This window comes from Colletes gigas, unplaced genomic scaffold (genome assembly GCF_013123115.1).
Source record: "Colletes gigas isolate AHSC1104 unplaced genomic scaffold, ASM1312311v1 Colletes_gigas_Sc00047, whole genome shotgun sequence".
Taxonomy (NCBI): Eukaryota; Metazoa; Arthropoda; class Insecta; order Hymenoptera; family Colletidae; genus Colletes; species Colletes gigas.
In genome coordinates, this window is record NW_025106676.1 from 969,541 (window position 1) to 995,844 (window position 26,304).

Here is a 26,304-nt window from a genome sequence, read left to right on the forward strand (position 1 = left end):
ACCGACGCGACGTCGACGCCGACCGGCGACCATAGTACGTCCCACCGTCTGCAGTTGCAGTCAGCCACGGTGTGCTTACGATCAAGCACGCGACATTCCGGCTCGCGGGGGATTCCCGGCGTTTCCCTTTTGGTCTCTAGACGCGTTTTCTCGTCGTTCGCGAGCCACTCGGCCGCGCCAGGGCACGTAGACGGTGAGTCACAGGTGCCATGCTGTGCAGGCTAAATCCAACGTCGGGATTAGTGCTTCCCCGCGAGAGAAGGTGTGGGAAGGAGGGGGGGATAGAACTACAGTGTCGACGAGAATTGGCAGGATCCGTCTTCATTCATCGATTCGCGAATATCCTCGGTCGTTTGTTTATATGTATATCTCCTGCCAGTTCTCGTCTCGCCCCGTGACCCTTAAGAGTGACTTCTCGTGTGAAGACAGTGAGGTTAACTGCGGAAGGAGAGGGGTGGGGGTATCGAGAAGTGACAGTGAGTAACATTGCCCGTGAATTCTTGCGCGAGCAGGAAGTAGGGTATCCGTGCTCAGGATATCTGGCGATGTCTGTGATGATCAACGGGATGTATGTGTTCGACAGTCGCGGGAGGGGGAATTTTTGGAATCGCTAGCGTCAGAGGGCATCGCTTTCGAGTTTGTTTTCTATTCGCCGTAGTCCGAATAATTCCGAGGGAAAGCGATATATTCTCTGCGCGGTGTTCCCGTTCGACTTTCGAAATATTTTCGAAGATTTTCGTCGGCCCCGCTTCCGGTACCTTCGCGCGGGGTTCCGTTACGCGCGTTCGCGGAAAGTTCAAGGAGTCCGCTTTCTTAAATCGGTATTTTTAGCGCGATCGCGGGACCATTATATGGTAAATGCATATTTGACAAGCCGTGTTCCTTCACGGTCGAGTAAGTTTGACATATCGAGAACATAATTGGCCCGAACGCGGCGCGATTCCGATTCGGCCGTCCAACTTTCACGCTGGCCTTCCAAACGGGGGTTGAAAACTGTTATGATGTCGATTTCGGTTCTCCAGACGGTTACGAGAAACTTTTATTCCGAGTAAATGTTATTTTATTTCAACGTTGGTGCACGCGAACGTGAAATTTCTATTAGAGGACCACGATTTACTGTCAACAGTCCATTTATTCCATGAATAATTATGTTTAATGTTTTATCAACTGCAGATTTGTTATAAATTATACGAAGAAACTTAAACTTCTATAACTTCTAGAATATAGGGATTAATAACACGAGATTTTTGAAACACATCTTGTCTCCAAAATTTCTGTTTCGATTCCAGCACCCTTTTCTTTTGTTATTCACAGTATAACCGCGTAATTTAAATTATGTGATTACGTTTAATATCCGCGTGACAAATACAGATTTCATTGTGTTTCATTTTGTAACCAACGGTTTACCGTGCATTTATCATATTGAATTAAATTTCGAATATTCCGAGTGCAATATACGCTGAAATTAGTCGTAGTATACAATTCCCCACATTTGACGCTAATGGATGAGTCTCTTGACAAATTGGTTTCTGCAGAGTTTTAATTCTCGAGATACGAAATATTAATTCCTTTCGACGAGGCTTTCGTGGAGGTAGCCTCGACGTTCGTCCTAGTTTTAGCTTACGTCTGGTCTTCAAAGTCACATTAATGTTCGAAGAACGTCACTTTCGATGACAAATAACAAATTACAGATAATATATAAACGAATGTTCCTGATAAGCCTGGTGAATCATAATTACGTCTCTGACGTTCGCGCTTAAGTTAACATCTTGAGTTTACATTCGCGCTGAACTTGAGATATAATATCGGTCATATATAATACATACATAATTCTTAATATGCATGTGTAAACATTTTCAAGCGCGACGTATAAGTATTTTGTTTTTACTTGACCGAAGAAAGAAACTTTCCTCTTGTTAATAAAAGAATAATTCCGTAGCATTTATTAATTTGTTTATTTTATAATTGCAAATGTACTCGTTGTTTATTATAACTCAATCCCGTATTTAGTGTATTATTAATAACGTATGAGTTAAACGCGAAACGATTGGAATATGCAAGGTGAGTAATTTAACTCTTTCACCTTAATTTTTCTTATAAACTACATGTTGTACAAAAAAATGTTTTGAACGAAAGTTGTTCGGTATAAAGAGGGGTATACTCGGCAACAATTAATTTTTTGCCGTTTTCCTTTTTTCTCAAAATATGAAGGACACATTTAATCATGCTATTTGAAAGTCTATTCAATATAGAATAACAAATTATTAAGGCGCATGTGGTGTTATAACTGCAGAAACACTTGTACATGCATTATTCACATTGCTTAATCGCCTACATGCTTGCATTGATTGTAATGGATAACATTTTGAATATTTCTTGCGTTAAAAATCAACTAAAAAACAAATTTCTAACCCCTTGCACCTTAATAATTTTGTATTCTGTATTCAATAGACTTTCGAATGGCATGATTAAATGTTGCACATCATAGTTATAAAGCTCAAGGTATTCTTCATATTTTGATAAAAAATATAAATTTTCAAACCTCCAATTTGTTCTAGAGGAAAAATTGCTCGAAATATCGTCTGTTATAACATATTTAACACCAGAATTACCGACAATTATAGTGTATTTATTTCTACCAAAGAAATTAAAATGATAGAAACTCGAAGAAATGTATGTATAATGCAATAGAAATGAATGTTTCTATCTGTTCTCTTTATAGAAAACTGTGATAAATTCGCAAAAATCCAGTCGAGTAAATTTTTTATCATTTTTATTAGAAATTACAAATGATTTTGACCACTTCCGGTAGTTCTACTGTTAAAAATGAACAAAAAGAGGGGTATCTGACAAATTCATTCGTTGGTCAGATTTTGAACCATGTAATCGAGATACATTATAATTGAAATATTTGTTATAAATATCGCTATAAATATTTTGATAAAAAACGAAAACTCTTTTTTTTATACTACATGTTGTTTACGAGAAAAATTAAGGCGAAAGAGTTAAACGACTCAGCCTGTACAACTATTTTGTAACCGATGTTAAGTACAGTCATAAATCGAAACGTGCCCTTAAATTCGTCGCGATCGATAGGCCCGTTTTTCGGTGGTAGTCGTAAACAGTCGTCGGCGACTCGGTCGGAGAATCGGTTCTCGAGCTCAGTTTTCGTCCGGTAATTCGGGGGGAACAGTATTGTAAGTTCGTGGGTAATCTCAGTGCCGGTTGGAGATTGCTCGGATCAACGTCACGTTGCAATAACGGAACTACGTCATAAATTGGCGAGCGAGCTCCGTGACCAGGTGGGCCGATAAAAATTTCCTGGCCGTCTCGCGTCGCACCGGTTTCTCTAACCGTGATTCGCCGCGTTCCCTTCCACGCGATCCGAGAAGGTCAAGTGCTTTTAGAACGATCCTTCTTCCGTCGTCGATCTAACGTTGCTCGTTCGCGATCTCGGTGACAGGAGCTTCTCCTCGCGTTAATGAAATCCTTCGTTCTTCGGTGTAGAGAAAGAAACCGGACCGAGGAGAGCTCGAGGGGAGAGCAGCGGATTTAACGATCGCGAGGATCGAGAAGAGAGGACTAGAGAATTCGGCGTTTCGTTGAGAGAGAAGGGTGGAGAAGCCCGTTCTTGCAACGGTGGAACGATCTACGTTTACACGCTTCGTGAAACGGTGACACGGAGGGGGTTTTACATGCGTCATCGTCGTGCGGGTACAAATCGCACGCGACGAAACGTTTCGACGGCAGTACACGTGCGTGACGACGCGCTCGATCGGTCCTGCGGAACACGGGGCTTAGATCCTCTTTCAAGGACGCACAGTGATAAATGCGGTGCCGGAGATGACGCCCTCCGCGTTCTCCAAAATGGTCACCCGGCTGGTCCTGGTGTGCCTCGTCGTCGCGTGCCACGGTGAGTACATTCTTTCTCGTACCCCTCGAAGGCTTGGCTATAATTATTCCTTTTTTCCCCCCCCCTACTGCCTTTAAGTCGCCTCGACTACTTCTCAGTTATCAGCGACTGTCTGTTGTTCGATTATATTATTGCGGTCAGCAACTTGGTTTCCATTAGGGACGAGGTTGTTGATCTCGTCTTCGTCCAAGTTTTCTTTTAGTGGCGCATCGATATACTCGGGGTACTTTAACCTTTAACGAGATACTACACTTTTGTGACACGAACGTATAGAAGACTGGAAAAGACTCGTCATTTGAAATCGTACTAAAACAGTTGGGAATAAAAATTTTTAAATACTTTAAATTTTTGTAATACATAGTTTATTATTTCCTCGATTCTGCAATAGTAAGAAAATATAATAATAATGATAATCATTATCAATAGCATCATCTTCATCCGAATCAGTACCGACATCTGTTTCCGCAGCAATTGCGCGGCGAATATTCTTATCACTCGATTCTTTATTTTATCTTGAAGTCATTGAGATACAAAAAAACTATAATTACAAAACAAGATGCTTCCTCAAATTCCCCGACAAAATTTTACCCCTAAAAATGTCAAAGTACTTGTATTTCTGTTATTTTTATAGTTTTTTTTTGAATAGTTTTTATTTGAGAAATAGTAAATTATTTAAAAATTTATTTTTAAACACCTTATCGTTGATCTTCAAAAGCTGCAAAAAGAATAATTCTGCTAAACTATTTTTTCGACTGTTTTTATCGCTATAAAAACGAAAATGAGTCAAAAAATCTTGACTGTACCATTAAATCACATAAAGCCTTTTGAATTTGCAAACCTTTTATGGCCACGGACATAAATATGTAAGTGTTCCCACTGCCAACCAGGAGTATACTCGTGTGTGATTTTATGTGTATAAACAATTATTGAAATGTGTGTACTTATCAAGAAATAATAGAACGTGGATAAACGATAACACTCAAAACAGTAATGGCAATTGGAACTTCATATAATTACGCGATGAAACCTGTACTTCGAGCAAAACAATAATATGTCTCTTACCAGTGGTTAACAAATTTTATACATTTTGTATTCCTTTTCTTTTAAAGTTGTCGATGATTGGAAACTAAAAGAGGTCCACAAGAGTTAGGATTAGACTTTGGGAACATAGTATATTAAAATGTGGTTCTGAATTCAATGTAGTAGTGGCAATAATTTTTTGCAAGTATCTTGGAAACTGAACCCGATCTCCAATTATTTCAACGGAAAAAGTTGCTCGAAATTATAGTGTATTTATTTGCACCAAAGAAATTAAAACGATAGAAACTCGAAGAAATATATAATACCATAGAAATAAATGTTTACCTGTTCTCTTTATAGAAAACTGCGATAAATTTGCAAAAACCAGTCGAGTAAACTTTTATAATTTTTATTAGAAATTACAAATCATTTTGACCACTTCCGGTAGGTCTACTGTTAAAAATTAACGAAATCTGTAAAGAGGGATATCATTAAGATAATCAGCAATTAGTTGAAAAGTTTGAACGATGCAATTCATTTTTATATCATTTTCGATAGGCTTCCCTTCGACCTTTGTTATTCAAAATTTCGCCGAAATTACTTGATGATTACTCCAAACGGTGAACCGTGTAAATTCTGCGATTTCCACGACGGGTATTGAAACCGATTATTTACGTGCCAGAAATGCCTGGAACGAGAATGGAGAAATAACGCACGCTGCTCTTATCGAAGAACAATGGAATTACAATTGATAAGTGGTCCACCGATAATGTCCACGTAAGATTGTCGATTAAATGCAGTCAGAGTCATAATTACTTGTCGCAATTCTTCGAGCTCGACATTCCTCTAAAGGCAGACAGTTTTTATTTAACATTTTATTAGATGTATCGTTTACTTTCTAAACACCATACCGGTATTAAACGAAGGATCAGAAAATTATTGGCACAGGCAAAAATATGATAACTGCACGGAAAAGAAATGTTTTATTATAGTTAACATTCTGCTGGATATCCGTGTTTCGAATAGTTTTTGACATTCTACCGTTTCTCTTTCAATCCTATTTGAAAATCAGGTTTGTCCGCACTAGAGTAATTACGTATTTTATTATTAATTATATTCCACTCCATTATAGAGTTATTCTAGCGCAAAACGTCTTTTTTTAATAATATTAACAGCACGTATACTTGACTTTGCCAAACAGCCATCATTGGCCGCAGTCACGTGTACGTGATTGCGTTACTCGAGATTCAAATTTGATCTCAAGTGCTTATTACGGTACCCTAACATTTATAATTTCTTACAACAATATTCCTTTGGTACACAATGTCAGTTAATATTTGTATGTATGTATGTATAACTCTGCTTCCACTCAATTGCAATGTTGTTAAAGTAAGAAACTCGTTTCCGATCCTCGATCGTGTCACGCCGGAAGCTCTCGGTTCAGTTTCGTACGTTGTCCGTAGCCTCTAGTAACCTTAGCAATTCGCCGCGAATCGCAGGGCGTAATAAATTGGCCCGGCGCGATACGGTATCGAATTAATATGCTACGAACCATCATTTTTACGTCTTCGAAGGCCTTAACCTCGACAAGGGCCACGTAGCCTTTAAATGTCTTTACACATATTGCATTCGAAATGACTTGCGACGAGGGACTTTTCGCTGTTACTACCACCTAATAGTTTAACTTGTCAAAACTTCGTCCGCAGTCGTTCTAGAAACTTTCCGCTTACCGTCCCTGGATGAAATGAAATATAAATTCGGTGGATTTACAGAACTTTCGAACCGTAGAAACGCATTAAACTCGCGCCTCGTAATTGTCAAGTTATGCTGATCTTTTCAATTCTTTTGCTATTGTTCCCATTGTCGACGATGTTTTTCGGTCATTTTTGGATTACCTGTATATTCTTACAAATACAAATTTATAAACCGGAAAAATTACGGGTAAATATAAAAGGTATTTTTGAAATTTCGGTGTCTTGATAGATTATGAAAGTACGATCGAAAATATTGTGTCCCGTAGCGTCCGCCCGCGCGAAAAATTTATGTCGACCGTTGAATTCACTTTCGTCGGGAGCGTGTGTCGTTAGAATAACAAATTCCCGACGATTTGTCATCGCGAACGGCAAAGGGAACGCGACGGCAGAGCGAAATCACGGCGATCTCGAACGGAATCAGAGCGAAACGCCGAGGCATCGCAGTAAAATCGAGCTCTAGGCACAATTTAGAGAAATGCCTAAAGAAAATATTAATAGGACCGAGAATTTTAATATTTTCTTTTCTTTCTTCAAAATTTTTAACTTGATGTTTGCAGAATATTCTCTTGTTTCAAAATTCGGAAGATTTTAAACGTAAAACGGGGCAAGATCGAGAGGAACGTACAAAGAAAAATAAGTAGGATTTTAAAACGACACGAGAACGTTCATACGTTGAATAGAGTTTGCATCTTAGAACGATGGAAATCGAAACGATCGAGCGTAAAGAATTCGAGACGATCTTGGACCATGAACCGTGAATCATGGAAAGGAAAGGATGTCGATTCGCGAAGGTTTGTTCTTCGTATATGTACTGTTAACTTTCAACTATTATCGCTGAAATAAACATCGTACGCTTCCTGTAAAATTGATCATACTTGAACTCGAAGGAATCTTGCACATAAGTGTAATAATATCGCTGCGATCGAAACCAGTTCAATGTCAAATCTTTCTCTCACCGGTCGCCGCATTCTCACATTACAAAAACTGGAGATCGCTGGTAATAAATCCCGAGAACTCGTAACGTAAAGGACAGTGAACCGACTAACGCTTACGCTACCACTTTTTACAATGTTTTCTTTTCACATTTAAATGCAGTTAAGCACTTTTGGACCTAATGGTGAAACATACAATAAGAAACAAATCTGAACAGATGGAATTTTAACACAAATAATAGTTTTTTCAATGTTTGAGTATATAACCCAAGGTCGTATAATTATTATTATTTTGCTTAATACAAATTTTTTGAATGCAATTGGTTTTACACCGCGATTGACTTTAAATAAACGAGACGTTGCAGACTCAATATACTTGATGAAATTAATAATTATTAATATCTTGTGACTCCACTGTCATTCTATATTTGTATTAAACGTTTTGTTAGAAATTTAAGAACGACATGAGATTGTCAATAATTTGGATCGGGCTTCGCGTGCAGGAACGTCAATTATCCTGAGGAGGATCGATCGTGAAACGATGATAGAGACTCGTATCGTTGGGTTTCGGCGGGTTTGGAGTTTTGTCGATTCTTTTTCGATGTCTTCCCGTAAAGAATTCGTAGTATGGCAGGGGAACGGCGTGCTTTGGCTGCCCGAAAGAACTGGTTCTTCTGCGGAGGGTGGTTAAACTCGATGCAATGCGTGCGTTTAGTGAAACATCGCTCTGGAATGCAAACACGTGGGGAAGGGTAGATTCTTGCATGGGAACTACATATCGTCCTGGGTTACGATCCACGACGCTGAATTTTATATATTCCTCGAGATGCAACCGTCTCCATCTAGTTCACGTAAAAACTTTTTCTTTTAATTTTACGTAACGCTTGTGTTCGTTGTCGAATAATTTGTTTCGCTTTTTAATCGCTTCCGTAGATTTCCTATTCCGTCCCAAGCACGGTCGATCATTTTCAAACGCAAGTTTACAATTTCTCGAATATTTTATCTTCTAATATTATCGGAAGTTAAGTTTGCGGCCGAGGATTCCAACGTACTTGGGATATTAATTTGTTTGAGACGCATAAAATATTGCTATTGACAATGGGAACGAATAAAATTTTATATTTTTAATTCTCGATAACAACGAAGAAACAGGAAGTATCTGAAACTTTGGTCTATCTAAAAAATCACATAAACTTCTCTAAAAAAGTAAGCCCTCAAAATTAAAAAACAGATGTACTGTTTGTAATAATCACGTATGAAGCGAGATTATATATGTATGTATTGTACATTAACCCTTTGCACTTGTATTCATGTTTGAGAAGGCTCCCAATCAACTCGGAATTTTTTTTCATATGCGATCAAAATGAAAACATTTTTATGGGAACATATTTCACTTGTCGGTTTAGTAGAAAAAATTAGAAAAATACATAAATTTAATCTGCATTTCACCCCAAAGAATTTTTTTCCCGAAAGTACGTAGGATTTCGGGGGTATGTGTATACACGATAAATAATTGTAATTGATCCTTGCAACCAAAATTAATTTTTCCAGAACGATTTGAAATTTTTTTTTTTCGCCAAAAAATGTAGGCACCGAATTGTCGATTTTTTTTTTAAATTCGTTTTTGATTTTTAGTAAAATTGTTTGACGCCCTACAGAAAAACTGTATAATAATACTTTTTTTATAGGTACTCATGAACTCTACTTTAGGAAAAAGTTTCATTGAAATATATTCACTATTGTAGGAGTTATGGCTGTTTGAGGATTGGACCATTTTTATGGTGTTTTTCTCACTTTACGGAGTCAAGGAACAACTTTTCCAACATTGTTAGAATTTCTACATATTCTCCACCAAAATACGCGTTATTTGCCTTTTGAGACATTAAAATCCTTCAGTCCGTTCAGGTGTTACGACATTTTAAAGATACTCATGAAATTTCGGGGAACCATTTCTGGCTTCAGATTAGATTTTCGGTGAGGAATTTTTTTCTCGAAAGTGCGTAGGATTTCGGGGTTATGTGTATTCTCCAAAAATGATTGCAATTGAACCTTGCAGTTAAAAATATTTTTTTTAGAACGATTTGAAATTTTTCAATTTTGTCAAAAAAGTCACCTACTTGAATTTTTTTTTCTCGGAAGTGCGTAAGTTTTCGGAGGTGTGTCTATTCACCAAATATGATTGTAAGTATCCCCCGAAGTAGCAACCGAAAATAATTTTTTCCAGAATAATTTAAAATTTTTTAATTTAATTTTTAATAACTTTTTAACGAAACCTCAATCAAGAAATTGGTATTCTTCATTTTCGTCTTATTTTGGCCCCTAGAATCTTCCATTAAAATTTTTCCCAGGGTTGGGAAAGTCCTGTATACACACATTTAAGCAGAAACTAAAAGAAAATATTGTAACCAGGGTCCCTAGAGTGAAATACTAATGTAAATATATGTATAACAATATAATGCAAAATGGCGACTATATGGCGTCGTACAAGTGCAAAGGGTTAAATATGATTGTTAGAAAATGCTGTAAATTATGTAGATAGAAAACATTACATTTACAGATTGTATTTTCTAATTATTTAATTACTGCCTATCTATTCTCGTCGTTGCGAACGGATTAATTCCTTGATTGATCGAAACGAAACGAAAATGGCGGAGATCTGGACGTTCCTTCCGCCTCCATGGCCAAAGAGGCGACGCCCAGCCGGCGTATTTTGAATTTCACAACGTCTCTACGTGGGAAAAGAAATCGGCCGTTGTCTCTAATTGTCCTCCCGGAGACATCGTGGGGTTAACGACCGTCGTGCACGCCCGTATCGGCCCGTTGTTAATTACGGGAACGAAATCCTCCCTGGTGCCGTCGAATCCTCCTTTTTTCCGTCCTCAGCCGCCACGAGTCACGAGAAACCGCTGGCCTTGTCTCACGGTCGATAATCTCAGGCATAGGATTCCATTGTTGTGGAATTAGTCACGCCGAGGCCCACGAAGATACATCCGGGATGTGGTCGAGCCAGGTCGAATACTCGAAATACCGAAGTTTCGATCGAGTCTGGTCCATCAGCGACTGTCGTTCCGCCAGACGCCTGGACGACGCCATATTTGTTCCGAAAATATAGAAATCGTAAAGTCCAACGAGGAAGAACGGTAACGGAAAACGCGGAATTTTTATTCGAAAATATAAAACCAGTTGTGGCGGATAGGGGACAGGGAATATATTTTGCTCGGAAAAGAAATAAAACGAATAATAGATCATTGTTACTCTAAATTTCATGTTGATGTCAAGAGTTTTTCATTTAATTGAGATTTATATCGAGCGAAATGAGGTGAATGGTCTCTTTGTTTTCGTAACTAGGCATGTTTAGAAGATCTAGAGAAAAATTCACGCACGATAGTTCGTTCTACGGCTTGTCTATTAATATATTCGATGGTAACACCTGCACACACGATATCATCTTATGCAATAATTCTCACGGCTGACTGCCGCGAAGTCGAGCGTCGAAGGATGCCGGTTAGTCGTGTCACACTTCCGAGCAACGTTTTAAAATGCTGGTCATGTTTATGGTGTCCATAAATATGACGACGAGATTCTTACGAAAAGAGTATTCCGTACCTGGAAGAAACGGGGAGACAAGGAAGCAGGATTTTCTATTATCTACTGCTCCAGGTAGCTGAGAAACTTGGTAATTTCCTGCAAACAAGTCACAGTCGTTTAATCCTTAGAAAGACTAACGAAGAGGGTGGGTGCAAGAACTTTCAGGGTCACCGATTTCACCTAAACATTGTATACTTTGGTGGATTTCTTTTATTCGTTTTCCATCATTGTTACTGGTCATCAGTGACTTGGGCCAAAAATTCTATTATTTGCAGTGGTAAACCATAAATTTGTAAAGTAAACTTTGATAATCGAATCCAAAATAAACAAAAATTTAATGACTCACGAGTAACGATTATTTTTACTATTTTTTTGCGATTGATTACTCATTTAAACGTGTAATACTGTAAGAAGTAGGAAATATAAGTACATAAAAATGATACTTCCCTTTCTTAAAATATATTTCAACGTGCATGAAAAATATTAAACTTCTTAACCTGTTAAAAACCGATGATTTGTTATATCATAAACCGTATAAAAGCTATGTCTCCGGAGTAGAATACCCCTTAAGTCCTGCTTGTACGTAAATAAATGGCCGCCATTGTATGTGCCCAGCTACCGGTGTATCCGAGCCAGGCACGTATTGCCATAAACTGCGAGTCGATGAGTGTGTCAATGCAAAGTGGAAACGACCTTCCAGTGTCAGCGACCACTTTGCTCGTCTTGAGGACGAGCACCACGCGGACAGATGGTGAACGTTACGAGACAATACCAAGGACCAAGTTCGGTGGACGCGTATTACATACTGGTCGCGTAGAAAGTATGGAACAACGTGCATGGACGGTCATTCGTCGAGAGAAATTCGACCGTGATTGTTCGTCGGAACAAAAACGACCGTCTTTCCGGCCAATTAACAGCTTACGGCACTAATTGCCAGATGCAAGTCTCTTCAACGGCTGGTATCCTCGATTCTCGACCTCCTTTCTCGAAAAAAAATCAATATTTATTCGAAACCATATACAATAAGAAAGGAAATTAGTATATTGATGTTTCGATTACATTCAAAATTTGAACCGATGAAAGTAAGTAAAAATTGAATTGAAAACAACTGGAATTCTTTTTCCGTGAATTTCAAATGCAAAATTTATCTATTTTTGAAGGGATCGCTCCCCTAAAAGTTTAGAAACCAGAAATCAATATTTGTAATCGATTAAAGAAATATTTTTCGTACGCGATTTCAAATATTATATTGGAAACCGAAATTATGTCAACATCTACAAGTTCTTTTTTATAACTTGAAAGTACTTTACGCTAAATATCGCTATAAAAACGACGGCTCTAAATGGATTGGCTTTTACGCGTCCAATGAATACGATTAATGAATGCGATCGCTGGATTTCTGCTCACGGCGCGTGTCGAAAGTTCGGATCATCTAAAGAAAGTGAAATTCTCCGACAAAATGCTAGTAAAGTATGGATATCTACTAAGAATTCCTTCCACAACGGAATATGAAAACAAATGAAAGAATCCAATTACGGAACAACGCAGCAGAATGCGATGCGACCTATTGTATAAGATGAAAGACTCGATGGCGTTACGCAAACCACACATCTTCAACACTATAGCAGATGTTATACATTATACATCGTGCGTGTTATGCAGTATGTCCTGTTTACCTAGAAAAAAGGTGATTAACAACAAAAGTTGTTAACGAATTTAGTAAATTATATATTATAAATTTAAGTCACACCGCGAGTGGTTATTTTCAAACTAGAAATTTCTACATCCAAAAATTAATATACGAAAAATGCTTCCTGTTCCGTTCATGTCACGTTCCAATTTAATTAATTTTAATATTAACCTATTTTCATTTATTTGGATACATTCGTTTTTTAAATTTAACTAAACAAGGAATATGAAAGATTATTCAACGCGTGGAAAGCTGAGCTAGTTTTGTTTCACTTTCCACTTAGGTAATTATGGAAAATACATCTGTTTTCTAAATTTGTCTGAAATTCAATACAAAAAGTGTGAACATCTTTCTTAGGATTATATGAATTTTATTGTTTTTTAAATATGGTTAACCGACGCAAAACGTTTTTAGAAATTCTTTGTATCCGTGCCTTTGACGCTAAAATTGTAAAAAGTGCGATAAGCGAATCACTTTGCTCACTTTGAATCATGGTGCTCGCGAATTTCCTGTGGTTCCCCTTTTTTCAGAAATATTTCATTACATTACAGATCCGTCCCTGTGTCTATTTGCACACAGTGACGCGCGACGCAAGGCGATTGTCTACGTGACTGTCGTAGCTTCCTGCCCGATGTGTCCTACATATATGTTCAGCTGAGTTCCCTCGAATCATGGTTATAGTTCAAAGCATATCCACATTGTAGCAGAACTGTGAACGGAACACTGATTTTAACACTAGATTAACGAACATAGATTGCACATATTTTTATCGAAATCCGTTACATCGGCAGTTACATTGAAATGTTGTTCTCCTTTTAAGTAGAATTAAGAAATATATTCATACCTTATTATAAATTGTTAGCGAATAATATTTGTGAGTTCTGTGACTTGAAGTATGGGGAATGTGAAACTCGTCAAATTGACTAGGTTCATGAATCTAACGTTAAGCAACGAATAGGGGACTTTCATGTCTCGAATTCGATTAGAGTATACGCCATGTTCTTTTTATTTTTGGTACCAACGTGAATTCTCTGTTAGACCTTTCGTGACGCTGCAATGCTTACACATCATTATAAAATTGGAACAGTATAATGATATTACACCGAATAATATAATAAATATCAATATAACCTTGGCCCCAACTGCTCACCAAATCATTATATACATATATCTAGGATCAAAATAAAATATGAGAATGAGAATACTAGAACCTAGACTGGAACGAGTTACAACAAAAATGGAAGTAAAAAATTGATAATCGAATATGCGGACTGTTCGAAGTCGCAAGCTTTTAAATTTAAATGCCAAACAAAAAATGTTATTTAACGGCTCTCGTTGTCACACTCCTCGCATTTCAATCCCCGATGAATCCTTCGATTCAGAGATATCTTGAAAAGCTTCTTTATGGATGGCCAGTTGGCAATTTAGGGGAACGTGATCCTAATTACGGATTACTGTCGAGTAATTCAGAATAGTTCTTGAATTGTCAAACGTGTCCGACAAGTTACGAAGCCTCTCATCGTTGCTCAAACAGACCACATTCCGAGCGATTTCCCTATTAGGAATTTTTTGAAACCAGACTTCTATAATACATATCCTAATCTACAGGATTCTTTGTATTTTCTTTAACTTTTAACGAACAGCAGCGATCGAGTTATTTGTTTTCTTAAATAAGTAAAGTTTTTGATCTTGAAACACGTTCGTTTGATATACTTATGCCAATTATTTGTCCTATATTGGCATAACTTTCGCCCTCTTAATGTAACTTAAAATTATTATGCTTTAAGAGTAGTCTCCGCCTTCTTTCGACTCGTTTCTGATTATCAATGTTATCTGATCGTAATTTCGATCTAGAATAGATTGTTGAGACTTGATCTAATTACAGGAAAAAGAAGAATTAACGATTAAAACGGTGCAATGCGTTAAGGAATTTAAGAATCGAGTGAAAAGCAAACGTTTAAGTAAAAAATATGTTTCTTGAGTTGAAAGAAATTGTTTAACTAATAATTCTACTGCGGTGATGTGTTTACAGGTGTACCGGTTACAGAGGAACCCGATGAAACGGCCACGGTCAAAACAGTTGGTACCAATTCGACGGTCGTCGTCGATCCTGAAATTCAGGGTCACTCGATGGACGACATACTTCCTGGAACGAAGGCACCGCCGTCAAATCCAGTGACATTCGTGGATGTTCCGGTCCACACGGAAACGGAACTCGGCTCGTCGGTGCTGCTGGCGTGCAGAACCGCCAATCCTGTGGCCGAGTGCCAATGGTCCTGGCAGCCATTGCCGCCTGTTCATCTGCCGCTTCCGGACATCAGTGAAAACCCAGCAACTTCGACGTGTCAGTTATCGATCACGATCGCTCTTTTTATTACAAATTCATAGCGCGTCGAAGGTCGAATCGCACCATAAACTAGTAACCTTCGTTGTACAGTCCTCTCTCTCGATAGGACCGTTTCGAATTACCCCCCACCCACACAGAAAAGTATGCTTTTAACGAGACGTCTTTATATCCTTCTGCTAAATTAATTTTTAGTTATTCGTTTTCATAGCCCTAAGGGGGGAAACCACTGTGACGGCTGAAAATAAAGGCAATTTTCAAGGATTTTTTGAGCCTAACTATGGAACTTTTTCTTATAAATGTTTAATGTTTTCGAAAGTACATTACTTGAACTACTTCTTGTAAAAATTTCATATAAAAATATTAATTATTACAGCCATAATAGGAATCAGCGTGAGAAAGTGTAATTTGTTAAACAAGAAATCATGCAATTTTCTTAGACTAGAAGACAGTAGGTTCAGTTGTACGTACGGATTTTTATTATAAAATGGTGGAACTTTGAAGGAAGAATCTCTAAAAACTGTGACAAAATCAATATTTCTTTTAACACCACGTCAAAACTAATTATTCGATCGAAAATTCGTAGTAAAATGTGTTTTAATGGCTTCCACGATTTCAGCCGTTTTGTTTGTTTAAAACGAAAAAAACGAAAGAGATTCTCAATCAGAATACTATATCGTTCTACAACAGAAGAGCAGAACAAAATTAATGATTACAAAGATGGCAACGTTTTGAAGTTGAAATATCGACTTTTGTTGTTGTGTTTAATTTTAGCAGGCTAAATAAAAATAGAAAAAATAATGTTGTTGATTGCATTGTACTGCGGACTATAGCGACACATGTACTGAAGGTACATGCAAAATTTGAACGAAATCGGTCAAGTTGATCTTGAAATATCATGGAAGCCAGTTCAGAAAAGACAGTTTTCAGAAAAACGCATTTAAACAGAAGGGTCAGACCGTTCAAACTTGTATACATATAATTTCATTCATTTTAGGAGTTCGGTGATATGCTTTTGCACATATACATATTTCTAGGATTACATATATCCTTTAAAAAAATGTAAAAAAAAGAAAAATCGAATTTTTTGGCGGTTTACAGTGGCCCTTAATTGTTCTTCCATCTTTTGTCTTAACTACTAATTCAATTTCAACGTTTCGTTTTTTTTTCTCGTTATTAAAAAATCCATTAAGAACGACTGTACGTCACGAGTATAGTTTTACGAGTTTCGAAGCGGAACTGTAGCTCTAGAAATAGTAAATAGAATTCGTATGACGTTGTTTTATGATTCGAAAATTCTATAAGCAATAGAAATTTGTAATTTATAGCCACCACAGTCTCGGTGATTCAGACGACAACCGCGCCGACTACCAATCCGTTGCCGGTACGACTGTTTCCTGCCTTCGGGAACAATAGCAACGACTGTTCCGTAAGATTCTCGAGTACGAAGCACGAGCAGACCGGATACTGGACCTGCGCCGCGAGAACTTCCACGAACGATCCTTTCACCAGTACGGAACCTGCTAAGCTGAGCATCGTCAATGAGAATAAGGGTATGGAATGTTCCCCCATTGTCTCTTCTCATTCTTACGATTCAAGATCAAGTACCATTCGACTCGATCGAACGATTAAATTAATGATCGATGATCGCAACGGACAAGAAAGTAGCGCTAAATTGTTTTCGATCCCGATAGAAATTCTCGCTTTGTCGCTTTTTATTTTCGTTCAAATAAAAGCCATGCTATGAAAAGTTGGCTTTTAATTAAAGATTGTGAGAAAACGCGTGGTTCTAGGTCTTCTGGTCGCGTTTGCAAAACACGATAGCGTCGTTGAGGTGCCAGCGGGATCATCGGCGCAAATAATGTGCCAGCTGAGGTCGCCTGTTCGCGAGTGTCAATGGTCATGGCGGCAGCTGAACCAATCGCAGCCCTGGAACCTCGAGGTGAAGCGATTCCCAGCTTTCGGGAACGACACCACGGACTGCAGCATTAAATTTAAAAACGTATTGCCAGAGCAAGAAGGCTATTGGACCTGCGGCGCCAGAATCGACCCCAACTCCTCGTTCACGCAGTCGAATCCCATTCGGTTTCTGATATCGGAAGGTTAGGGAGCCAAAAGCTTATTTTTTCCTATCGAATCAGGAACCAAAAATAATATTCTAAAAATTGTTGTGGAAAGAATCATTAGCAAGGAGTTGTTTTTAAGTACTTAAGTTGAAATCAATGATAGCTTAGGAGAATGAATTTCTGATGTCTCCAGGCAACGAATTAAAATATTGCCGTTCTTATTTCACAGTCGAGTTCGTACAATTGTCCAGAGGCATTCAAGTGGCGCCCGGAGAATCCGTGCTGCTCAGATGCCTGGTGAACAAACCGGTGGTTCAGTGCGAATGGTCCTGGAGGTCCTCGAACTCCAGCCAGGAGCCATTGTTGGTAAAGAAGTTTAATCCGAACAAAGACGCCGACCACGACTGTTCGGTGCGATTCAAGAATATTTTGTACGAAGAGGAAGGCCTGTGGACGTGCGGCGTTCGATTATCGCCGGAAGGAATTCTTCACGAGGCACCTCCTGCAACCGTCAGTCTCTTGCCCACAGGTAACAGACTCGACTGTTTGAAGAGGATATCTTTTATCTACACACGAAATTTTAGGTCTTCTTTGTGATTTTTTAAAAAGAAATCCGTCAACTGCTTTGTATTGAGATTTCGATGCATTTATTTACCGATGTTTCGGGCGTACACAGAATTTTTTTCAACCGAACGTAATCAAAATTGTGCGAACTACGGATTATTGAACAGAGTTCCCTCTTTAAGTAAAATTACGAGGTGGTAATAACGAAATGTTTAGAATGGCTGGAAATTTAAACAATTATACAAACATGTGTACTTACAAAGAAATAATGGAACTTTGATAAACACTAACGCTCGAAACAGAGAGATGGCATTAGGAATAATTTCGTATAATTTAGACGTGGCAGCGAAAAATTAATTATAATTAACGGAAAGTGTGTTACAAGCAGAACTACAATTTTCTTATTAGAAACATTTATCTAGTGATCAATCGATGGATACATTATTCCATTATTTCAGCCAAAGTCAGCATCGTTGAAACGCCGACGGACACTTCCGTGCCAGTCGGTACCGAGGCCACGTTGAAATGTATAACGAGCAGCCGCGTGGAGAAATGTACGTGGACGTGGAAACCGTTTCACGGAAACGATCCAGAAGTCGTTGCTCAGGAATTCCCAAGCAACGGTGACCTTGGCAGAGATTGTTCCCTCACTCTCTCGCGCGTGTACGCCGAAAAACAGGGTCAGTGGGCCTGCCAGGTGTCGATTAGCTCCCTCAACACGGTGCAGACCTCTCCCTACGCCAAGCTGACCGTCTTCGAACAAGGTAACTTCGTTTTCGGTGCCTCGAATCGTTCCTGAATTTTTTTCGATTAAAATCTACCAACGATTTCCGAATTCTCCCGTCTTTCAGACGAGGTGAAGTTCTCGGAGCTGTCGCAGGACTTCCAAATCGCATCCGGTGCGACCGTTCTCCTTCGATGCGTGACCTCCTCGGCCGTGGAGCAGTGTCGATGGTCCCTGACCCCGGTGAACTCGAACACCACGGTGGTGGTGAAGCAGTTTCCAGCAGCCGGAAGCGAGGCCAGGGACTGCAGCGTCAGGCTGAGCTACGCGCTCGCGGAACAGGAAGGACTCTGGACCTGCGGCGCCAGGATACGCGGTAAACAGAACTACACGGACGCTCCGCCGGCCAAGCTCAGCCTCCTGGAACCAGGTATCATCAAATCTTGAGACGGATTCGCGACATTCCTTCCCACGGTGAGGGTGTAAAGCATTATCCGATCGATCATCGATCTGTGGTCGACGACGCAACGGTCGCGATATCGTCGAGTGTTTGTTTATTACGAGGGCCCATAGATCGGCCATAGATCCTAAAGAGTGTGCGTGTGTTATGTATATATCGTTACTGTACGGGATGAGTCACACTCAGCAGCGGGATCTGAATCATTTCGCCAACCGTCGATGTTACAGAAAATAGCGTCGAAGGATACTCTTCGTCGCGAAGGTCACCTTCGTTTTTTTTTCTTCTTTTTAATAGAATCGTTGCATTCTTCGTCGAAGGTCGCATCCGTTAACAACGATTATCTCCTACGGAGTCATAATATTTATAACCTCTGCGATTATTCGTCGATGCATATCTCTAAGCGTCGTCTTGTTTTTCCACGTCGAAGATCTTCGTAACACCGAAGTCTATTAAATTCATTAATCGAGGAGTGTCTGTAGAAAATGTAACGATACACTGGCTAAGCACTATACGAAATTGTATAGTTGATTGGTAGAGAAGCTTATTACAAATTTAGTGAGTAATAAATATAGAAAATATGAAGAACCAAAAATATGTTTCTTTTAATTTGTTGTCAGGAGGCAAGAATTCTTTTTTTTGTATCTCGAGTACTGCAATTAGCAGAAGTTACAGTTTGGAAAATGGACGGTGAACTTCGATGCTCTGTGACATTTACGTTTCGCAAAATATTTCGATTCCAGCGAGGACTCAGCCTGTCCGACGTATACATGATTCGTGTCGTGCAACGAATATTAACATTTACGATCGGTATCGGACGTTACCGAGCCGTCGACAGAAATTCGATGACCGAGTGTGGACAAATGGACGGAATCGGTAAGAGAATACTCGTTGCAAGGACGAGAGGATCGATCACGGATCTCGACGTCGTAGGACTCCGGAGTATATCGCGTCTAGGTTCCTCGAAGACTGTTGTGGGTGATGGCATCGCGATGGTGATGGAATCTGCATGCCATTTAAAACTTTCGTATCGATCGTGTGCATCTATGCAGAACGCCTGTCTCTTGAGAATCAGTCATCAGCCACGTGTGCACGTATGTGTAAAAGGACGTACAAGAAATACGTTCGTTTTAACATTTCACAAAGCTTGCTGTTCAATGTTTATCGAGGGACGATCAACCGAGAATTGTACTTTCATTCTGGATGTTATTATTTTTTTATTAGGTTTATCGATCAGAAGGTTTGGGATCCAAAAGTGAAGGTTATGCGTCCAGGGCAGAGTATTTTTTTATATGTAGAACATTCCTCGACAGAGTTTGAGAATTTTTTTAATCACATAGTCGTCATTAAATTTTAAAAGAAAAATTCTAGAAATTTTTATTTAAAATACAATGATTAAGAAAAATTAACTTTTATGCATTGCAATTACTAATGAAGAATATTTTTTAATACGTTATTCACTGCAAGTTATTATGCCCCACATTGAAGTACTAAAAGTCGATTTAAAAGTGAACATTAGAGAAAATGGAAATGGAAGAGATTGTATTTTCCAATTTTGTTTATTTACAATATTTTTAGAGAAACGAAGGCGGCCACTTTTTTAAATGGTCCGCTGCATAAATTTTTTATATCATATGACATATAAAATACACACTGAGGCCAGAAATATATTTAATATTCCATTAATAAAACGATAAAATCGATATCCTGTGACTCGCAAAAATCTATCGATCAATCCGACAGTAGAATTCAGCGTTTAGTCTTCGATACGATTAGCTATACGTCCAAGAATCCGCTATGTTTAGAAGGAAAAAAAAGGAAAGTACCTGAGATGCCTTCCGCGTTACGGCGCATCTGCTACTCGTTCGCATTTGCATTTATTAACATTATCAGATCGTCTCGATTCCACCATTGTTTTGCCGTTCGTATTATTGTTTTTGTCGCGTCGACGATTTATCTGATCGTTAACGAGCGATAAACAATTCCCCGACCGTCTTCTTTAGAAATCGTATCGTTAGGGGGAACGCTTAATAACGCTACCAGCGATACCACAATTATTTTCCTTGTACGATTCGCTCGTTTATCGTCCCTCGAGCATACGTGTTTCTAATTCTGTACTTCCTATATAAGAAGAAGAAAAAAAAAAAATGTTTCGAGCGTATTTCGTCGGATACGCTTTGAAAATCGCGCACCTCTCGTCAAATAACATCTATCGCTAAATGTCATTCACCCTTTCTTATTTATATGCTCAACGGCAGGTCTACGCTCAAATGATTTCGCATTTAGAATAGTTAGTAGCCGCGTTAGGCACGCGAAACGTATTGTATGTATTAAGTCCGATCGCGAGCGCTCTGGCTGCAGTCAGATGTCATTCCTTCGTATTATTTATTGTCGAAAGCCGCTGTTGACAGGGAAAGTTTTCGCGTGGCCTTGCTTCGAGAATACTCGCTCGCGGCTGGTCTGCGTTAATTCTGAGATCCGAACTCGGCGATCGACGCAATCGAGGAATCCAATAGCCTTAGCGACGTTTCCTCGTCGAATCGGGAGCCCGAGAGATATTTCAGCAGTACGATTTTCCAGTTAAACGACCGGGAAAATCGATTCGTACGTTCTCGTACGTAATTCGGAGCGTATTAGCTAATAATTATTTAAAGGACTACGCAAGGAACTTTAGCATTAATACTTTGACGGCCATTGTCACGCGTACGTGACTTCATCAGGCAACCGTTAACCGGCCGCTGTCACGTATATGTATGTGTACATCATTTCACTGTTTCGGTTGTAATTTTATCAGTCTCGCGATGTTCAATATGGTATCTCTGCATCCATAGTTCATCGTAATAATATTCTTAGCATACCCGATGTGATATATTAAATGTTTATTACTCCAAACAGTCGTATCAAGCTATTCGTTTGAAATAACACAAGGTTGCAGCCACAAACTAATTATCCACCGTTATACATATATTACGTCCAAGTCTACCAAAAACGTTAAATTTACTCCCATCGGGGAATAATACCCTCAGAATTTATTTTTATGAATAACATGCCGGCCATCAAAGTGTTAAGATTAAGAATATTTATTTGTTAAGCGAAGTAGGTCCTTTAAGAGACTCCAGTGTGCTAGAAATAACTTGTACCCCGTTTCGGGGTTGAGTACCAGTTAGGTTCGAATCGAATCCAGACCCAACCGACGATATTACGAAAAATTTCTGTCATGCATGATCACATGATGGCCCATAATAAAGCAGGATTTTAGAATATTACGATACGCACTTATTACTATATACATACTCATTATATCCAACTACATGCTAAAATTAACGCTAAGTAGACAATTTTTACTGTTAAGCTTCTCGTTTACAAAAAAGTAGACGACACGGCGGTGTCGTTAATCGGTCGGATATTATTTACGAAGTAATAATAATCGCATTCGAAGCGAATCATCGCAATTAGGCAAGGCACAAGTGACCTCCCGCCATTTCCACAGGATGACCAAAGATGGACAAAATTTCCATTCGAACCGTGTACCGTAAAAATTCTAATTTTCATTCTAATAACGATGGATAAAATGTTTTCGTTATTTGGAGTTTTGCGTACAGACAAGAATTTTGACCATCTCTGGAGGCGATTTCCGGTCGCGACGGAACAGGGAAACTCGGGCACACAATGCGTGCAATAAATCAAACGTTAGAACGCTTCGTTCGAAGTTAATTAATATCTTCATGTGCCATTGAATTACTGTTAAGTTTCCAAAGTGAGCAAGCAATTCGTGAATCTGCATCGGGACGGATCGTGCGTTTCAGCGTCAGTCTCCGGCATTGTAAACGATTTCTTTGAATAAATGATAATACGAAAACTGCGACCTCTCTCATTGTCACCGTCTTCGACACGTTGCTAGAAAAACGAGCATTTTTACGAAATTAATTCACGAATTTGCTGTCGAGTATATAAAACCATGTATATTGTCATTAGTCCGCAGATAAATAATTTTTTGTAACGGCATTTTTCTAAAAAGCACTAATAATTCAGTGTATATCTGAATGTTACGATTTTATTTATCATGTATTATCACGTAGATGACAAAAGTACAATGGTTCTGACCATGATTAACCCGATTAACGAGCTAAACATGAACTGAAATTATAATTTTAGCCAGCGGTGTATATGGTATTAGACAAGACAGTAAAAACTATTAATGAAACGTGAATATAAATGTTTGTACACACCACGGTGAATCGGTTAACTAATACGCTCGAGAGCTGAATGTGACGAAAATGCAGAAAAGTGTGAACGCTGCTTTACCGTAGTCTGGACGAAATGAATTGGCTGCTCAAGGCCACCGAATAACCCCTACCATATCGTTTGACTACGCTCTGCTTCGCATACATTCCGTGTCTGAATCACTTGGGAACATCCTAATTAACTAAAACAATACAAGCGATAACAGAGCTGAAATTGTTAAATATCTTTCCACGACTGTCTCAAAATATTTAAAAAATGTCGCGTTCTTTAAATCGACAGTCGATTAAGTTCTATCCGACTAGAGTCGAAGAACTTTCACGTTTCTGGAAATCATGGCAGTCATTAGACATTGAACATTCTACATATATTCCTAAGTATGATTATTAACACCACATCTTTCACGCTATTCGCTCTGACACCAAATTGCCTCGTAACGTTTCTTCCGATCTCTAAAAAATGTAAAATGCTGCAAGAGACACACACTGAACATTTGCCATACATTAAATACACACTTTTCTCCTGGCAAACAATGTGTCACATTGCTTGCGCACAATTCAAGCACATTCGAATGCACAGTCGGTTTTTCTTAAGGACCTGCACCGAAGAAGATAATCATCGACGCTTTCGGTGATTGGGTAAAAAAAGATGGAAGAGATCTCATTGATTACAGAATGGATTGATCATTTTTAGAATCAGTGACTATGGCACTGTGGGCTACGCCCCACCAAATGGTTACGCTAGCGTGTAAAGTGGAAACTGTATTATCGGAAGTGCAATGCCACTGGTTCCATGCGTCGAAGATCCATGTTTATCAAAATATGACCGGCAACAAAAGGTAACTAACTTCCGGCGAAACTGCCTGAAGCTTATTTAAATGTTTCTTCATGTTATTCGATATTCCAGGCATAATATACAGATGGACTATGGTACGGGGATATGTACGTTACAATTCAAACCCGATCATTCAGATTTAGGACAATGGACGTGTAAATTCATCGTCGCCAACGGATACGTTGACGAAGAACTGGGAAGTGCGACTCTCGTTCTATTGAATAGCTTAGGCGGTGTGTATTATTAAATTTGGGCACATACAAGAGGGTGTTCGGGCATCCCTGGGAAAAATTTTAATAGGAGCTTCTTGGGGCAAAAATAAGACGAAAATCAAAAATACCAATTTGTTGATCGAGGCTTCGTTAAAAAGTTATTAACGTTTAAAGTTCCGCCTGTAGAACAGCAATCTGCGAACAGCTGCATACGCGTGATAGTGAATCTCACTTACAAAACTGTAAGACTGTCGATACGTCAGTAAGTAGAGTCATACTGAATGAGAACCATTATCACGCGCACGCAGCAGAACTTTAAACGTTAATAACTTTTTAACAAAGTCTCGATCAACAAATTGGAATTCTTGATTTTCGTCTTATTTTTACTCCTAGAATTCCCCATTAAAATTTTTCCCAGGGGTGGCCTAACACCCTGTACAATATGTATAATATTCCGGATTGCATGGAAAGTTTCTGCGTTTTTATTCTAAATAAATTCGACTATATTGTTCTCACAAAATTTATTCAATCGATCATATAATTTACATTAGTCCATAAAATTGTTGTGCTACTGACAAAAAATACTCTGGACAACGTCTCACAACAAAACGCACAAAATTTCCGTTCAACCCAATAAAAAGAAGTACAGTGACAACTCGATAAATATCCTCAAGAGCTGTTCCTTAAATGATACATTTTTATCCCCACCACTAGAGGGATTCCCCTTGAACCAGTGAGGCAAAGTGTAACCGGAGACGTAGTGGCTTTCTCTAAAAATTTTTATTGCCTTCGTCACCTTCGTTTAAATGCCCCTGTCAATGTGACCACACTACTGCACAGAAGAAAGTTTTTTATTTTTTACATTTTGTTAATAAAAATTTCATTATCATGTGGAGGAGATTTTTCTGATTAAAATGAGACTAAACACGATATGTGTTGTCCTTTTCTATATTCGGAAACATCAAAGAACGACGTATCGAGGTGCTGGGTACATTTATCGAATAGGAGGTAGCTATTTTCAAACGGAACGCTTCCACTGTTCCGTAAATGACCAGAAACTGCAACACTTATGAGATAGGAGGTTTCGTTAGCTACCTCTGTTCGATAAATGTACTATGCACTGACTTTGCGAATATACGAGTACATACATGTTTTGGAGGTGTCATTAAAATACCTTTCCCTAACTCCACTGAGACATTTCACTCTAAATTGAACACGTTTTGACACACAATTTCAGATTTTGTGTAAATTGAAATATTTTCAGAAATGTAATGTGTAACGGATATTTAGACTGGAGCAATAAATCCGGTTTTCAGTTCCTCTTTCTTCTTTAGCTACTACTATTATTCCATAAATGTTTCAGTAGTGACATTTATCGAATTTTCACTGTAACTAGCAAACGTGATTATTCGCTTGTAATTATAGGTGAATATATGTATAAGAATTCCCTGTACAGTGTTCCTTATATTTATTTGTATATTATAGACGAGAAGCTGGGATGGATAGTAGGCGCTTTGACGGCTATGATTTTGTTCCTGATGATTATTGTAGTTGTTTTGGTAGTTTGCAAGGCGCGTCTGTTTGTCAGAAAGTCGTCACGAATTCTGGAAACTGCAAGTCCGTCGGAAAAGAAACAAAATGCACGGCTAAACGGCAATCGGTACTCCGAGAATCCGAGAAAAGCAGATATACAAATTTCTGCACAAGATAATCAAATTGCATTAAATATTGATAACATTCTACCTAACAGAAGTCCGCATTTATACGAACGGGTAGAAAAATATAGGTCGTCGAAAGTATATGAAAATATTCGAATGTGAAAGCACTTTTATTTAGAAATTTTATCATAAAAATAAAGTTATAAATGTAAATAGAATTTTAGCGAAATATATGTAATATTTGTAACTTCCAATTAGACATAATACTTATTTAACCTACAAATATTAAAAACAATACAGAAATGC

The 26,304-nt window shown here is 38.6% G+C and overlaps 1 protein-coding gene across 2 annotated transcripts; it reads left to right on the plus strand.

Moving 5' to 3' along the window:
• The first annotated feature begins 61 nt into the window (after positions 1 to 61).
• LOC122403235 lies at positions 62 to 26,160 on the plus strand. 2 transcript variants are annotated; one of them, XM_043406621.1, is made up of 11 exons: positions 62 to 193; positions 3,508 to 3,913; positions 14,930 to 15,241; positions 16,570 to 16,794; positions 17,035 to 17,343; positions 17,537 to 17,836; positions 18,330 to 18,635; positions 18,723 to 19,025; positions 23,988 to 24,132; positions 24,201 to 24,361; positions 25,826 to 26,160. In XM_043406621.1, the coding sequence occupies exons 2-11, from the start codon at positions 3,844 to 3,846 to the stop codon at positions 26,158 to 26,160; spliced, it is 2,466 nt and encodes an 821-aa protein (XP_043262556.1). In that variant the 5' UTR covers positions 62 to 193; positions 3,508 to 3,843. The 2 variants fall into 2 exon arrangements, with proteins under 2 accessions (XP_043262556.1, XP_043262555.1); XM_043406620.1 differs by lacking the exon at positions 62 to 193 and adding an exon at positions 344 to 476.
• The last annotated feature ends 144 nt before the right edge of the window (positions 26,161 to 26,304 follow it).

Excerpts from the sequence above, each read along its gene's own strand:
- LOC122403235 (XM_043406621.1), top strand. The coding sequence starts at position 3,844 with ATGACGCCCTCCGCGTTCTCCAAAATGGTCACCCGGCTGGTCCTGGTG. Across the intron at positions 15,242-16,569 it reads AAACCCAGCAACTTCGACGT|CCACCACAGTCTCGGTGATT; the intron begins GTCAGTTATCGA and ends TGTAATTTATAG. Across the intron at positions 18,636-18,722 it reads GCTGACCGTCTTCGAACAAG|ACGAGGTGAAGTTCTCGGAG; the intron begins GTAACTTCGTTT and ends CCCGTCTTTCAG.